The sequence below is a fragment of the Antechinus flavipes genome, chromosome 4 (assembly GCF_016432865.1).
Source record: "Antechinus flavipes isolate AdamAnt ecotype Samford, QLD, Australia chromosome 4, AdamAnt_v2, whole genome shotgun sequence".
In the NCBI taxonomy this organism is placed as follows: Eukaryota; Metazoa; Chordata; class Mammalia; order Dasyuromorphia; family Dasyuridae; genus Antechinus; species Antechinus flavipes.
This window is the reverse complement of record NC_067401.1, coordinates 323968761-323983455: the sequence shown is the minus strand read 5'-3', so window position 1 is coordinate 323983455 and position 14695 is coordinate 323968761. Positions and strand designations below refer to the sequence as shown.

The 14695-nt window shown below is 35.1% G+C and overlaps 1 protein-coding gene across 2 annotated transcripts in view; it reads right to left on the bottom strand.

The window, feature by feature from the left end:
* The window catches only part of ECT2L (epithelial cell transforming 2 like), a 98828-nt gene that overhangs the window by 17319 nt on the left and 66814 nt on the right, over positions 1–14695 (bottom strand). Inside the window, exons 9-12 of one of the 2 annotated variants that reach the window (XM_051997855.1) lie at positions 13646–13738; positions 11154–11336; positions 5226–5329; positions 1692–1814 (exon numbers count right to left, since the gene is read on the bottom strand). In XM_051997855.1, the coding sequence (XP_051853815.1) occupies positions 1692–1814; positions 5226–5329; positions 11154–11336; positions 13646–13738 (503 nt within the window). The remainder of the gene's footprint in view (positions 1–1691; positions 1815–5225; positions 5330–11153; positions 11337–13645; positions 13739–14695) is intronic. The other variant, XM_051997853.1, reaches the window with a different exon arrangement.

Genomic DNA, 14695 nt, shown 5'->3' with positions numbered 1-14695 from the left:
AAGAGCCATTCACCAATTGATAAATGGTCAAAGGATGTAAACAAGAAATTTTCAGAAGAAAGTAAAGTTGTGTCATATTTAAAAAATGCTCTATTGATTAGAGAAAAGCAAATTAAAACAATTTTAAGTTACCACCTCATACCTATCAGAAATAACAAATGCTGAGGGAATGAGGAAAACTAAGTGTGTTCATGAATTTTGGTGAAGTAGTTCAATCATTTTGGAGAACAATGTAGAATTATTCCCACTATGAATACCCTTTGATTCAGTATCCTATACCCTAAAGAGATCAAAAGAAAAAGGAAAAAGACCTTTATGTACAGAAATATTTTTTTGGTGGCAAAGAAATGGAAATTGAAGGGATGTTCATCATTTGGGGAATGGCTGAACAAGATGTGACATATAATTATGATGGAGAAACATTGTACTATAAGAAATGATGAAGGGTGTAGTTTCAGAAAAATATGGTAAGAACTATATAAATTAATACAAATTGAATTGAGAAAATTGAGAATTGAATTAAGATCATTGTGCATAGAAAATGCAATGTTGTAATAATGATCAACTGTGAAAGACTGGGCTACTCTGATCATTAGAATGGAAAAGACAACTCCAAAGGACTCATGATGAAAAAATTATATTTGCCTCCAGAAAGAGTACTAATGAGCTTTGAGTGCAAACTAAAGTATGATTTTTTTGGTGTGATATGGCTAAAACTGGAACATGTTTTGCTTGAGTTCACTTGTATGATAGATATATCATTTGCTTTCTGGGAGTGGGGGAATGGTGGTAGGGAGGAAAAGAATTTGGAACTCAATATTTAAAAAGAAAATAATATTAATACTAAATAAATAAATGGAGGGAGAGGAGAAAATAACTTTTTTGGATGGTAGATTTCTGATAGGATAACTATTTCTCACATCGTGGACAACTCAAGCAAATTTCACTTCTTTGGGATCTTCCAAGTAGAGAATGTGTTTTGAGCTCTTAGAACTGGCATTTCTGCAAATGTGCTGAGTATTATCATGGTCACTGGCAGGCAGCAGGATGTAATAAATAGAATCATAGATCTTGAGCTGGAAGGGACTTCAAAGATCCCTTTATTTAATTAACCTAGAATATTAGTTCAGAAGACCTACATTCTAGTTGTATAATTTTACTTTCCATGGCATGTAATCTCTATTAGTCTCAGTTTCCTAATATTTCAACCTGGAATAGTAATACTTATATGACTTATTTAAAAATTTGTCATGAGCAAAGAACTTGGTAAACCTCTAAACCTGATTACATTTTTAAAAATAAGAGTAAACAATGTCATCCAGGAAATGCATGATTAGAATACTAGGTAGTTTGGTTAAATAGGGCTAACAAATGGGTAAACCAAGGTTTGTTGATGTAGAATATTTAAAGAGTTAGAGGAAGGTCCCCAGCAGCTTGTGTAGACACACTACTCCACTCCAACTATAGAGAAGTTATGAGAGACAAGAATTTCGCTGGATGAGCATTACAGATGGTTTGTAATGTGCATCCTTGGAGAAAAATCTACATCAATGAGATCACAAATTCACCAAAGAAATGGCATATGAATTAATTATCTCTGGGTGTCTTCTTTTAAAAAGAAAATGGGAATTATATCCTTCTCTAATGTCTATCTCTTCAGAACAGACTGCAAAGGACAGAAATAGCTTTACCTTTGTTAATAAACTGAGAGTTGTTGAATCACATTCTGTCGAGATAAAATTTTCATCCAATTTTTTCTTCTTTTTGCTAGATTTCTTCAGCAGAAAATATGACAGATACTCTAGTGGATTTTCCTGGGGGGAGGAAACACCAAGAAAGAAATTCCTATTTTAAAAAATCAGCAGTACATTTATAACCTACATCAGATTGCTTGCTGTCTTGGAGAAAAAAAATTGCAGCTCAAAAACTATCTATACATGTAATTAAAAAATTAAATACTATTAAATAAAAAAAATAAATAAAAATCATCATCCAAAGTTTTTGGGACATATAAACTGTGGAGTAAGGGAAGTCTGTTTTCCTTGGCTTGTGTGTGTGTGTGTGTGTGTGTGTGTGTGTGTGTGTGTGTGTGAGTGTGTGTATGTATAGTGTAATAAAGTATCTTTAGAAAACAATGATAACAAATACTATTATTTAGCTAGTTCAGGAAATAGTGTCTTCTCCTTAATACAAGTACCAGCCATATCAGTTTTCTAAATTCAGATCATGATACAATTTAGGGTAACTGGGGCCTACAGAAAAGTATCAAAACAATTTCCAGAAAAAGGACACACTTCCCATTTTTTATGCCAAATATGGAATGAGGAGAAGAACAGGAAGGGTGTTTTTGGGAGGAGCTTCTGAAGGAAAAGTGGTATCCAAATCCAGCCCATTTCCCACCAATTATATATACTCTGAGGATGTGTTCCTGCTTTGTTTCTCATGGAATGTAAATGCATTTATCTGTATATGTACTGAAGATGGAGAGTGGTGTTATATTGAAACAAGTAACATAAAAGTCCCTATTTCAGTTTCTATCTTTATCTTAACATGTCTCACAATGTTGTTGTTGTCCCAGTTTAGGATCATGAGAAGAAAAGGCTAAAATAATTGAAATATGTCATTACCCAATTACCTATATTTAAAGAATTCAAATAGGGGCAGCTAGATGGTACAGTGGATAGCATATCAGCCCTGAAGTCAGGAGGACCTGAATTCATATGTGGTCTCAGACACTTAACACTTCCTAGCTGTGTGACCCTGGGCAAGTCACTTAGCCCCAATTGCCTCAGCAAAAATAAATAAATAAATAAATAAAAATTCAAATGCAATTAAATGCATTGCACTTTAAAACTATCCTGAACATAACTTTCTTTGGTAATACATCAATGTTTCTGGGTCATCATTATGAACATAAATTATTCCTGTAGCAACAAAGCCCAGAAGTGACAGTTAATAGGGTTCTAAGTTGATAGAATGCTAGAGAAGTCAATTAGGGCTTTGTGTTAAAGGACTAATAAATCATTTCTAACTACATTTTCACAAGCTCAACACAATATAGCACTAAAAAAGTAATTCTGAGAGATTTCTGTTAATCTATCCAGGAAATCCATCATTTATTTTAAAAAATAAATTAGCATCCTAACTAAGCTCTAATTGAAATCGAAGCAGTTAAGAGATAACAAGGAAAAAGCTAAATTAATCTATAGACTTGTATAATTAAATCACTATTATCGAGAGGAAGTGTTTAAGAACAGATTTTTGATTTTTTTTTGGATGGTAATTCATTATTACCTGAATTCCCTCTTATACTATAACTCTGGCAAGGCTTCATTGTAGCTATTCATCTTATAGAATTGTTGGGGGCACTGAGAAATTGTCATGTGCCAGGGTTACACAGCTTAGCATGTCATCACTATGACTTGAATCTGGGTCTGTCAGATTCCCATGCAAACTCTTAGTGATTATGTTATGCTGCCTTTAGAAGAACAATTTCCTGAAAAATCTGAGGGAACTAAATAAAGGAAACATGAATACCTTCCCCTTTCATTCTCTTTACTAACTTCAAATTTAGAGCCAACTATTTTATTTTCCTCTAAGTCATTTTATTTTCTTTTGGTGTTTTCTGAAGTTTGGACCCCAATTGATGCTTCTGACATTTGAATGGGACTTTCTTAGAAGCCAGTTCTTCCTATCCTGGATCTGATGGGATTTTTAAAAATTCCTTTCTCTTCATATTTTGCTTTTCTTCTCTAATTACTAGTCCTTAGTTTCTGTCCCCATAAACTTTTTTCTCTTTTCTTCTCTAATTTCAATCATTACATTTCTCCTACGTTTTCTTCCATTTTCTAGTAAATGTACAAAACTATTACATTTGCCTATCTTTTTTTTTTTTTAAAGGCATTTCTGATTAAAATCAAGGACAAGACAGAAAAAGGTTTCCCATGAACTTTCCTGAAGATTTGATACAGGAAAGGGTTGAAAATTTTTTAGCCCTTACCCTCACAAGATGACAAAACACCTCAGAGGATGACAAAGCTATTGTTTGTCCTTCCTTCTCCAAGATAACCAGGACATCAGGGAGGGGATGTCATGACATGCAAGTAAATAGATTTAAGAGAGGGAGGGCTGTGCCTCACTTTCCCCTACAGAACCGTCTGAATCCAGTGGCCAGGTAGAGATCAGGACTAGAAATAAGTCCTGATCTCTACCTGGACTAGAAATGATCCTGAAACCTTGGCTTTTTAAAGCTAACCTCTTCAACAGGTTTGACTCAGAAAAGGTCTAGATGTCTTGAATGAACCAATCAAAAGAAAATTAAGGGTGAAAAAGTGCTCCATCAATTTGAAAGACTTATGGAATCTTTGGACCATTGGAAGAAAGTAACTGTTTGATTGTTTTTTATAGTTTTTTGGTTGTTGTTTTGGGTTTTTTTTGGCAAGACAATTGAGGTTGACTTGCCTAGGCTCACACAGCTAAGAAGTGTTAAATGTCTGAGAGTGGATTTAAACTCAGATCCTCCAGACCCTACCATCTAACTGCCCCCAGGAACTCTCTTTTGATTGGTCAAGAGAATCATTCACACTCTTTGGATTATGTATAAAAATAGCAAGTAAATTCAAAGTTAGTAAATGTTCTCTTTTTCTCCCTCCTCCTTATTGAGATGACAAACTTCAGAACTTTGAAAAATCAGAACATCTTGACTTCCTTTATGTATCAGGAGGCCTCTCCCTGAAGTGATAGTATCTGACAGTAGTATTCAGATACTACAGATAGTATCTGACAGTGAATATACTGAGGAAAGGCAGCCTCAGGGAGTGTTTTGGGACAACGAAAATATGAAGTAGTTTGTTTTTTTTTTAAACAACTGTGCTTGCTATACCTGCTTAGCAAGGTATACTTTTTAAAAGTTAATTGCAGCTAGTTGATTATCTATTAGGAGTATGCAAGTGGGGGCTCTGAATCAGGATTAAGCTTTAGTGTTCAGAGACTCTTAAATGACAATCTGAGAAACTCCAACACCTCAGAATTTCTCCTAAAGCTCTCAAAGGAGTAGTCATCTGCCCTCTGGGGATCCAACTCAGCAGTGACAGTGGGAATAAGGGAAGTAGTCCCAGAAGGATGCTACGATAATAAACATTTTTAGAAAGGATGATTAAAACGGTTTTTATTTAGTATTTTTGTTTTCATTTGTTGATGTTGGTTTTCTCTTAGTAAGCACTTACTGATTTCTCCTTTGACAGCTCAATCAACCCATCAGCTAGAACCTGAGCTGTTTCTTGATTAGTCAAAATGTTAGCAAGACTCAGAGAATCAAACATAAACTGCCCTGCAAGATAAAAAGATCACAAACCACATTAACTATTTAAGTGGTATAATTGGATTTTAAGAGTAGCTAGGTGGTACAGTAGTTAGAGTGCTGGGGTCTCCTACATTTACTAGCTATGTGATTCTGTTTACCTCAGTTCTTTATCCAAGCTGGAGAAGGAAATGGCAAACCACTCTAAAATCTTTGCCATGGAAAACTATAAATGGGTTACCAAAAGTTGGACAAATCTGAACAACCATAACCATGACAACCACCTGGATTCTGGTGAAGATCTCTGTAGAGATCTTTAATAAAACCTGATTAAAACGATGAACAAAAGGAGGTAGACAACTATATCTTGAGAGTGCCTGTTTTAGTGGAGGGGAGGAAAGTACACAAAACAAGCAAAATATGTAGGTAGAAGTACTTCTATGCATCATATTACAGAATCAAAACAAAAATTAGGACAACCAACTCTGGCACTGTATCAAAAATACCCATTCTCAGAAAGTCAATACAAAATGAAATTTGTAAGGTTTTGGATGAGAAAGGAGGAGGAAAAGCAACTTCAGGAAAACAAATCAGTAACCTAACATTTTGATTCTGAGACATGGCAAAAAAAAAAAAAAATCCTCCTAATCTTTCCTACATATTTGTGCAAAGTCAGAAATATCTTTTTAAAAAATTAAATGAACTATCGCATATATTCATGTTCTTTAAAAAGAAAAATAATGTACTTAACTACTTGTTGCCTTGCTTTTGAAAAGAAAAAGATATATAGTTATATATTTATGTATATTTGTATATATAAATGTTTATTGCATTTAATAAACTGAATTTCTATAGCTTTTCTCACTACTCATTTTCAGAGTATGAACAGAATTTTCTCTTCCTGGTATGAGACATTATTTCTGTTAAAAAGGTTTCACTTCCCCTCTTCTCTGGAATTTTAGGTCCAACCAAACACCACAATACACTGATCATTTTGTTTGTACCATCATTTTCATCTTAAAAAATATTGAATAATATTGAATTATTGAATATTTGTAAAACGGCTCTGTGGGCAGACAGGAAATAGCATGTGCCCCTGCCTTTGAAAAGTTTAAAATCAAAAGGAAGGGAAAAGTCAGGATGTAAAACACTTGTTGGTAAACATACTCTAAAAACACATACATAGAAGTCATAATGCTTGCATGTATTTTCCAGATAGATTGTAATATGCAGCAGAAAGAAGTCAAGGAAGAGAAGAGCAAAGACTAGCTCAGAGTTTGAAGAACATAGTTTAAGTCACTTGGGGAGAAGCCAAGGAAAGGATTGCCTCAAAAAGGGAATTAGTGATGAATAAAAGTTATCATTTAGGAGAAAGAAAAAGCCTGGGGTGCTTCAGAGGAAAATTCAAAGTGGAAAAAGAAAATAAAATTCAGAGTGGAACTACTGAAGTTTGCAAATTTTTTTTTCCCTAAGAGGTTTTATTCATAAAAATTAATCATGTGACTAGGAGGATGAGTTCAGTCAGTGAGCTAAGATAAAGCCAAATGGCATTGGACTTCAAAGTTCATAGTTAAAAGCTTATTTTTCCATTGGAAAGTGAATCAAAATAACTTCATCAAGGGTTGGTGAATGATGCTTGATCAAAATGATTTGCACAGAAATAGCATGCAGGACAAGCATGGTGGGAGAAAGACAAAAGAAGAGTATTCAAGGGACAAGGATTGTGATGGTAGAAATGGGGCCTGATCAGAGACAAGGCTCTTGGACCATAAGATGGAGAATTGAGAGATGAATCATTGCATTTTTAGGAAGCAAAGGGACAGATTAGGGGGAAATATGGTTAAGCTTGTAGTAGCTCCTGCCATCACAGCTGAAGCATTTCCTAAAACAGTCCTTAAAAAGGAACTTCAAACCCGGAGACTCAAGTTTCTACTTGGCTCAGACTTTAATTGTTCTTTTATATTCTTACCCTTATCCTATTTATGTCTGGGTTTTGGATATCCGAAGAGTTTTTATGAAATACAAAGAATTTTTTAATTGTCAGAGTTTTTTTTTTTTTTTCTTTCTTTCTTTTTGCTGAAGCATTAAGCAAGTGATCTTGCCCAGAGTCACACAGCTAGGAAGTTTTAAGTGTCTGAGACTAGATTTGAACTCAGGTCCTCCTGACTTCAGGGCTGATGCTCCATTCACTGTGCCACCTGGCTGCCCCATGTCAGAGTAGTTCTTAATGGGGTATATGTATGATAGAGACCTATCCTCAGAATAAGGTTTTTAAATGTAAAAAAGAAAACCATATACTGACATAAGATACTAAAATTAACCATTTTTGATGGACCACATGTTAAGAATCCTTAGTTCATGATTTCCAAATTGTAATAGATTCAAATTTAAAAAGAGAGGGGGAAATTAACTTCAGGAATCTTTTTACTAGATGAAAATTATGGCTAGATAGGAACTCACCAAGATATAAGGTCAATATTCAAAAAGGGCAGTAACAGGAAAAATATGGAAAGGGCAGAGCAAAAAAAGCATAGAACAAGGTTGGCTGAGTATATGGAATAGAATTGGAATGTGTGCCCTCGATTACAATGGAAATATCTATAACTTTTTTTCTTATAGGTATGGAAGGTTCTGGCATCAGTTATAACATGATATGCTCTCAGAAAGTGGCAGATTATATTTTAATGCCAAAATGGAAACAGTTTTTAGTAATTGTCATAGGATCAGATTCTAGCAATAGAAAGGTAGAAAAAACAGTAGCCGCCTTTTAAGGCTCAGATTTCATGGAAATACACGCATAGGCCTAGCTGTACCAGATCTAAAATTATATTATAAAGCAGTGGTTACTAAAACCATCTGGTATTGGCTAAGAAATAGACTAGTTGATCAATGGAATAGATTAGGTTCAAAGGACAAAACAGTCAATAACTTTAATAATCTAGTGTTTGACAAACCCAAAGACCCCAGTTTTGGGGATAAGAACTCACTGCTTGACAAAAATTGCTGGGAAAATGGGAAACCAGTCTGGCAGAAACTAGGCATTGACCCACACTTAACACTGTACAACAAGATAAAGTCAAAATGGGTTCATGACCTAGGCATAAAGAATGAGATTATAAATAAATTAGAAGAGCATAGGATAGTTTACCTCTCAGACCTGTGGAAGAGGAAGGAATTTATGACTAAAGAAGTACTAGAGATCATTATTGATCACAAAATAGAAAAAGTTGATTATATCAAATTGAAAAGTTTTTGTACAAACAAAACTAATGCAGACAAGATTAGAAAAAAACAATAAAGTGGGAAAACATTTTTATAGTCAAAGATTCTGATAAAGGCCTCATTTCTAAAATATATAGAGAATTTACTCTAATTTATAAGAAATCAAGCCATTCTCCAATTGATAAATGGTCTTATGAACAGACAATTCTCAGATGAAGAAATTGAAACTATTTCTAGCCATATGAAAAAATGCTTCAAATCATTATTAATCAAAGAAATGCAAATTAAGACAACTCTGAGATACCACTACACACCTGTCAGATTGGCTAGAATGACAGGGAAAGATAATGCGGAATGTTGGAGGGGATGTGGGAAACAGGGACACTGATACATTGTTGGTGGAGTTGTGAACACATCCAGCCATTCTGGAGAGCAATCTGGAACTATGCTCAAAAAGTTATCAAACTGTGCATACCCTTTGATCCAGCAGTGTTTCTACTGGGCTTATACCCCAAAGAGATACTAAAGAAGGGAAAGGGACCTGTATGTGCCAAAATGTTTGTGGCAGCCATGTTTGTAGTGGCCAGAAGCTGGAAAATGAATGGATGCCCATCAATTGGAGAATGGTTGAGTAAATTGTGGTATATGAATGTTATGGAATATTATTGTTCTGTAAGAAATGACCAGCAGGATGAATACAGAGAGGACTGGCGAGACTTACATGAACTGATGCTAAGTGAAATGAGCAGAACCAGGAGATCATTATATACCTCAACAACGATACCGTATGAGGATGTATTCTGATGGAAGTGGATCTCTTCGACAAAGAGACCTAACTCAATTTCAATTGATCAAGGATGGACAGAAGCAGCTACACCCAGAGAAGGAACACTGGGAAATGAATGTGAACTATCTGCATTTTTGTTTTTCTTCCCAGGTTATTTTTTACCTTCTGAATCCAATTCTCCCTGTGCAACAAGAGAACTTCGGTTCTGCACACGTATATTGTATCTAGGATATACTAGAACCTATTTAACATGTATAGGACTGCTTGCCATCTGGGGGAGGGGGTGAAGGAAAGGAGGGGAAAAGTTGGAACAGAAGTGAGTGCAAGGGATAATGTTGTAAAAAAAATTTACCCAGGCATGAGTTCTGTCAATAAAAAGTTATTTTAAACTTTTTAGAGATTTTGTTCCACCCAGAAGCAAGCATTTTTCCTTAACTGTAATTTAGTTATAATTATTTCCTTGCTAAGTAACTTGATGAACTTGTTAGTTACTCTTTCTGTCAAATCTCTACCACCAACTGCCCCTTAGTTCTTCATCACATTGTCTCTACTTGTTCTTATTCTTCAGATGAGAATAGATCATTAGCTGTCCTCCTCCGAGGTCTTTAACTTTCCACACCTTCCACAGTAAATTCCTTCCTGAGAAGTGTGCGACCAGATTGATCATACATCAGGAGACTTGAATCTCAGATCTGTCCATTGTTAAACTTATATATTAATAACATAAACAATAATATTTATATAGTACTTACTATGTGTCAAGCTTTACAAACATTTTTTCATTTGATCCTTGGGAGAGAGATGCTATTTATTATTTTCCCTATTTTACAGTTAAGGAAACTGAGGCAGATAGACGCAGACAGCTAGGGTGGGTTTGTGGCTGAATTTGAACTCAGGTCTTCAAGGCCCAATGCTCTGTGCACTATGGCACCACCTAGCTGCTACATCTTTGGCCTTCAGAATCATAGAATCTCAAAATTGAAAAAAAAAAAAACAAAAAAAACACAACTTCCATACTTGTCACTTTCCTTATTAGCAAAATGAGGAAGTTAGACTAGATGAGGTCTAAGGTCTAAAATTTTTTCTGATATGACTCTGCTTAAAACCCATCTTCCTCATTACTATCCATACATTCTTTTTACCGATTTAAAAAAAAATCTAGTTCAACTTTTGAGTTCCAAATTATATCCCTTCCTTCCTTTCCTCCCCCTCTCTCTGAGTAAGCAATCAGAATATTCATAAATTAAAATGATAACTACCCTTGATCACACAGCTTTTTATGAATTAGTGATTTGTGGATATTATGAAGATAAAATATAATGTTAATAGATTCTATCTTATTTTAGTTTTATGATTTTCATATGTTTTCACCTGCTCTTCTGTCTTTTTTATATTCATTTGTTGTATCTGTCCTTTTAGAATGTAAGTTCTATGAGTACAGGGTTTCTAGCAATTTTCTTTAAATGCTCATATAGTGCCTAGACTAGAGCAATGTTCTGTCCCTACAGGATAGTTTCTAATTGTTGTTGACCTGCTGAGCTACAACGTGTGAAATCATGTTAAGACAGAACTTCAGAGCATAATTTAGCTTCAAAATTATGGAGAAGTCTACACAAGAACTCAACACATCCTACCTGAGGATGACTTTAAGGGAGAAAAAAAGACATAAGGGACTAGCTGACATTAAAGAGACTAATGAATTAATTTTTACTTAAGATTTTTATAACCTGATCTACTTTATTTCCAAAGTATTTTTCTTGCTTTTTTATTTAAAAAAAAATCATATTAGACATGTAACAACACATTTTGCAGCAAATCTGCAACAGAAGCAGCAAGAAACCTTACCAAGAATCTTGCCACTGATGTTCCTTTGCAGCTCCTCGAAATGAGGTCGCAGCTGCTTCCGGACTGATTTCAGGGTCTCTTCCAGGAATTCCGTGAAGCTGTACCATGTCTGGAGCTTGTGGTCACAGAAGTAAATGGAAGGAGGGGAAGTTCCTTGCTCTTGTCCCAGCCAATCACTAAGAACTGACATTATTTTCTCCTCTTATTTTCAGTGATATGGAGCACAAAAGGGACAATTCAACCTCTTGTTTCAAGGACAGACAAATACTATGTACAGTAATGTCTGCTTTAAGAGCAAAATGACAGAATGACTGAAGCTGACATTTAAGGGTGGAAGCACTGATTTCATATGTACCCATCTATTTTCTTTATCAGTCACATTCAAAGACTTTAAAGGTAATTTCTAACCAGTGGTTCTCAAAAGTGTGGTCCAGAAAATCCTGGGGTCTCTGAAACTTTTTCAGAGGACCTAAAAATTCAAAATTCATTTTTATTTCTAATATCGTAAATTATCAATAAATATAACCCACATAAACAAAACTCCTTGGACAGATCCTCAATAATTTTTAATATTATAAAGATAGTAAGAACAAAAGTTTGAGAACTCCTGATTCTAACCCAGTACTCTACTTTATAGATGAGGGGTACAGCCCAGAGAGGCAGAATAAGTTGTTCCAGGTTGCAAAAGCTGCATCTTATTTCCAGTGAGTGTCCAATGAACTTCTCTTCTGCTGACCCCACCTCACATAACAACTAAGCCAGCTAGGAAGATTAGATGTAGAAATCATGCAAAGGCACAGATAATGGGAAGGGGGCTTCTGATATTCTGCTCCTGTGCCCTTGACCAGGGATGGCCTCCTAGATAACTGTTCTGGGCTGGATAGCAACTTCCCCTCACCAAATGCAGAAAGTCTTGTAAGAGGGCAACTACTATCCTTTCCCTAAATGCAAAATGGCTTAGCAGGCTGCCTGATAAAAGGTGGGAATAGGTGAGGAAAGTAGGGTGATTTTAGGGAAAGAAATTTTTGCTGATAAATGCATTCATGGAGTTTATTCAGTTACAAACCAGAGACTGAAACTTTTCCACTGGATCAAAATATCTCACATTTTGATATAAATTGGATTAATAGAATTTTTAAAATGTATTCAAATCAGGGGATTTAGCTATTTCTAATTGGGCATTCAGATGTGGATTCTCTTGGGCCTGTAGTTAAATATGAGAATATGACACATTTCTTCTTGACTTAGTCTTTGATTTATTTTGAATCATTTACTTTCTGATGTTACTGATAATTTATATAACATTTTAAAGTTTTGCAGAATACTTTGCACATATGATCGCATTTGAACCTTACAACAATTAACTGATGAGGAAACGTTGGCTAATAAAGGTTAACTTGCCCACAGTCACATGGGCCTGTACATATTTGAAGCAAAATTTGAACTCAGGTTTCTCCTCTAACTTCCAAATCCAGCCAACACCTCAGAAGGTTGCACTTCTTGATAATAATTAATGTTTTGGAAAGACTTAATCTAGGAAAACCAAATCGAGCCAGTCAGATATTTCTTGATGTTAACAAACAAACAAGGTTTTATATTTGGTATTCAATTCAGTAATCATTGATTGAGTGCTTATGTGTAGGGCAGTGTACCCAGTGTAGGAAATACACAGAGAAAAATAGTGACCCCTTCTTTTAATGGGCTTGTGTTCTGTTGTCTGGGGCAGGGGGAAGAGGAGGAGGGGGAAGTAGATAAGAAGGGGAAGTGGAGGGAAGAGGAGAAGGGAGTATGTGCCTTATCTTTCTTAAAAAACCTTAGAGCAGATAGGGAGGTTATCAGCCTGGAATCAGTAGGGCCTGAGCTCAAATCTAATCTCAGATGCTTACTAGGCATGTGACTTTGAGCAAGTTGCTTAATCCTAAATACCTCCAAAAAAACCCCAATCTCATTTGATGTAAATTTATGCCCTCTTTCTATCCTATCCATTCTAAAAGTCACTGTGTCCCTGTAATGCTAATAGTGAACATTTGAATTCAACCAATGTCTCCTCAAATAGGATTTAAGCAGGGGTAGTTTGATAAGGTTGATATATTAAATTAAAATGAATTGTGATTTCAACATGAAACTTTAAGATCCATTTGTTTTTGGTTAAATCCAAATGGAGAAAGGCTATATGATACAACAGATAGAACTGGAACTAAATCCCACCTGTAACATATTGACTATGGGACTCCAGGCTAAACATAACCTGTAAGCTGAAGGCTTCTTGACTCCAAGGGCCTCTTGGATCACATCAACCTTCCCACAGTATAGAAAAGCGCTAGCATTCCTTTAGTGAACGGCTTAATTAAATTTACTTACCCTAGTAGTAAATAGTTGCCATTTAAGTTACTGATCTGTTCTTTCTCTGTGACTGGTCTGTTTTAAGATTTTCTTTCCAAAGAAGAAACTGGGTGATATAGGTGGGGAATCACTCCCTCTTCCATACTTACTGTGTTGGTAGGATCCAGTTGCTATCCCTGTTGGGGAACTAAACCTTGTTCCAGTCAACTGAGACAGCTGGAAAAGGACTTTTGTGCCTGCCTCTGCAAAATCAGAAGTACTTCTATTATTTTATAACCTCTGTCAGGGAACAATTAAGTATTATTGAGAAAATACCATGAGCAGGGCCAAAATAGTCCACTAATAGTTCTTTTTCTCAATTCAACTACCAGTAGGAAGCTGAGACCAAAAGCTTTTATATAGTTATCTGTAAAGACTTAACATGAATACTTCATTTCTCTGTTTCTACTTCAGGTGGTCAAAAAACAATTTTCCCCACTTTTTTTTCCCCTGAGGAGAATATATTTGTTTTATATTTTGGAAAACTGAAGTAGATTTATTTTCAGACTAGATGCAGAAAATAAACTCACCCAATCTAAATTTGATTTAATGTCACAAAATCCAAACAGATCAATTTAAATCATAAGAAAGCATTCTAGTTGAGTGTAATCAGTAGTGACACCTTATAATATATTTCCTTCCCCAGGGTATAATAGAGAGTATTTGAAATTGAGGTCATTTCAATAACATAGCCTAACACTCTTAATTTTCATTCTTCCTATTAATGCTATACTAATCAATGCTCTAAATGGCTGCAATTATTACATAGAACTAGCAGCTGTGAAGAAAGCTGTGAAGCATTCTCTCACTCCTTTCTTTAGTCTAAGTATTCTTTAATCAGACTTCATAGCTTTTATCTCTTTGTTCTCAGGAAAACTGAGGGTTTTTTTTTCAATTCATAAGACTTTTTATCAATCCAGAAAATGATTTCTAAAAATTAATTAGATCTGATAAAATTCAGCCAAACAGTGTCATTCAGTATACAAAAAACAAATCTTGAAATGACCGAATTTGAGACTTCTGGCTAAGATGGCTACTTGAATGGAAGCAGATTGCCTAGCTCCCATATACTTACTCCAGCAAAAACCTAACACTAGCACTAGTGTCAAATAATGATCCAATGAAAAACCATCATAACTAATGTCTATAAAAAGTCAACC